Here is a 2,599-nt window from a genome sequence, read left to right on the forward strand (position 1 = left end):
TTCCATCATCCGCCGCTTTTGATATGATAATACCATTACTAAGACACATCAATAGGGCTCCAATACCAATTGACGAAATATATATATTCAATCTATTCGCCTTCACCACATACAGTAACGGGGTTACCTATAGAACTTCACATAGTAGAATTTTTTTGGTGCCGCAAGAATTGCAGCGTTTTCGAGGGTTTTCATTGCTTTATATAGGTAGACACTAACACCCAACACCTCACATGACCGAACCCAACACGACACCACCCAGAGTACAACTCGCTAGTTTAACTCGACTTCTATCTAACGACTCAATGAATCGTCTTAAAATCGATGACCCCCTTACAAAACTCAAACACCGCAACAGAATTCACTCTCTTGGATTCTCACCATCCCTAATAATCCTTGCCAAATGAGCAAACTCTAGCCTTCGCGTACACCTTCCCCGGTCGGCAGAAGTAGCCCTGCTCAGGCGCGCAATGCGAGTCCTTGGAGCAGACGCAGAGTCCTTCGATGGCACAATGCTCTTTGGTGATATTGGGACTCCCATTGATGCCGAGCACCTGGTCGCTCCACTCACTGGAGAAGAGTCCGTCAGGGTCGTACCTATCCTTCACCATTAGGAACTCGTTGGCTTTTGGGTACTTCGAGATGGCACCGTTGAAAGCGATATTGCGGTTCTTGCCCCAGTGCGGCAGGGCATCGTACTTGCGCAACGCCATCTGCTCGATCTCGTCCACCACGTCGGCGTGCACGCGTGGCATGCCGGCGGTGTGGCTACGGTAGTAGACGATGTCGATGGCAATCGAGTCCTCGGCCTTGCCGAGGTAGGCAGATGATGCCTTGATGTAGCGGAAGGCCACACCTATCCTAGGGTCGACGCCAGCACAAAACACGGCAGGGTTGAGATCCCGGAGGCGCTGCATGTCAGCGATGAATGCCGGCGCCTTGGAGAGAGCGACGCTGAAGCCGGAGTTGTCGTTGAAAGAACTCGGGATCCACGGGTCCCAGCCGCAGGCGGAGCGGAGGCCGTCCTCTGGGCTGTCGACGCATGTGCCAGACGCCTGGATGCGGTGCTGGTACCCCACCACCGGGTACCCCGTGAAGGAGGCGCCATCGTTGGTGAAGCCGTAGGCCAGCCTCTCCAGCGTGTCCGCCTGCAGTTGCGCCGCCGCGCACCGGGCGGTGTCGGTGCTGTTCTCCTGCAGCAGCTCCTCCGCGGCTCTTGCAGCGATGGTCGCCCGGGTGGGATTGGCGCGGAAAAGGAACATGTCATTGAGGCCGTCGCCTGGCGTGGAGACGTCGACGCGGTCGTCCTGGCGGTAGACGACCTTGCCCTGCTGCGGCAGCCAGATCATGTCGCCGAACTCGTGGAGGCGGCCCCACATGGCCACCCGGTCCGCGAAGTCTGAGTCGTCCCGCTTCACGAACGTCACCGACCGCTTGAACAGCGACTGCAAGGCCAGAGTTACCTGAGAGATGACGCCCAGCACGCCAATGGAGACCTTGGCGGCGTCCAGGTCCGGGTGATGGGCGCCAAGCTCCCTCACCACGGCGAACCCCTGGCTGGCCGGCGCCGGCGTCACGATCCTCAGCCCGACCACGTACTCGTGAACAGCGCCCCCTTTGCCCCACAGCGAGCTCCCGTGCGCGCCCGTCGCCAGGAGCCCACCGATGGTCAGGCCGGACCAGTACGGTGAATGCGGCAAGGACAGGCCCTCGGCGGCGGCGGCCTCGATGAGGTCCCGGAGTAGCATGCCGCTCTCCACCGTCATGAGTCGCTTCTCGGCGTCGACGCGCACTGTCCGGTTCAGCCGCGCGGTGCTTATGATTGTGCCATCGTGGCCGCCGGGGCACGCGAGCTTGGGGATGCTGTGTGAGTGCTTGGTGGCCACTTTCACCTTCCGTTTCACGGCCGCCACGGCCGCCACAGCCGCGACGAGCTCTTTCTCTGTCCGCGGGTAGGTGACGTTGGCCGCGGGGCAGAGGAAGAAGCCGTACGTGTTGGTGACGGTGCAGTTGGACGTGCCGTGCGTGCACACCACCGGGTCCGGTGGAGGGCTGCAGCCAGCGAGCTGGAGGAGGATCCCTAGCCCTAGGAGGGCAACCGGCAGCAACTTTTCCGATCTTCTTTCTTGTCCTTGCGACATCGTTGGGCCGAGCACTGAATGAATACCTCGATGTACTAGTTGTTTGTAACCAGTAGCTAAGCTACTCCTTAAATAGGTGAGGTCTAAGGTTAAGGTCACATCATGGTGCATTCCTCATACCATCTTTATTATTAAAGAAGGATCGAACGTCGTGATGGTTCAACCACCTATGGCGGCTCTTGATACATCATCCCACCGCTTCTTCCATCCCCGAACGAAAAAAAGGTAAAAGAAAAAAACACGAGGCCACGACCCCACGTCCCATGCCCGCGCAGCCTCCTCATCTCCTGCGCCCCACCGCTCCCGATCCCGTCTCTCTCCCGCTCCGGCGCTCCCCGAGAAAAGAACTCTCCCCGCTCCGGCGATCCTTTCTCGTCCACCCCGTGGTCGCGGTCTAGGGCTAGCTCCAGGCCGTCGGCAGTAGGATCCAGTCCCATCAACAAATTATCTGCTCCTCC

At 58.8% G+C, this 2,599-nt stretch overlaps 1 protein-coding gene across 1 annotated transcript; it reads right to left on the reverse strand.

The window, feature by feature from the left end:
* Positions 1–201: 201 nt before the first annotated feature.
* Positions 202–2,141, reverse strand: LOC123155524 (L-gulonolactone oxidase 2-like). The gene has a single exon (XM_044573683.1). It carries the CDS (start codon positions 2,139–2,141, stop codon positions 387–389), a length of 1,755 nt encoding a protein of 584 aa, XP_044429618.1. The 3' UTR covers positions 202–386.
* Between the last annotated feature and the right edge of the window lie 458 nt (positions 2,142–2,599).

Source organism: Triticum aestivum, chromosome 7B (assembly GCF_018294505.1).
Source record: "Triticum aestivum cultivar Chinese Spring chromosome 7B, IWGSC CS RefSeq v2.1, whole genome shotgun sequence".
NCBI lineage: Eukaryota > Viridiplantae > Streptophyta > Magnoliopsida > Poales > Poaceae > Triticum > Triticum aestivum.

Excerpts from the sequence above, each read along its gene's own strand:
- LOC123155524 (XM_044573683.1), bottom strand. The coding sequence starts at position 2,141 with ATGTCGCAAGGACAAGAAAGAAGATCGGAAAAGTTGCTGCCGGTTGCC.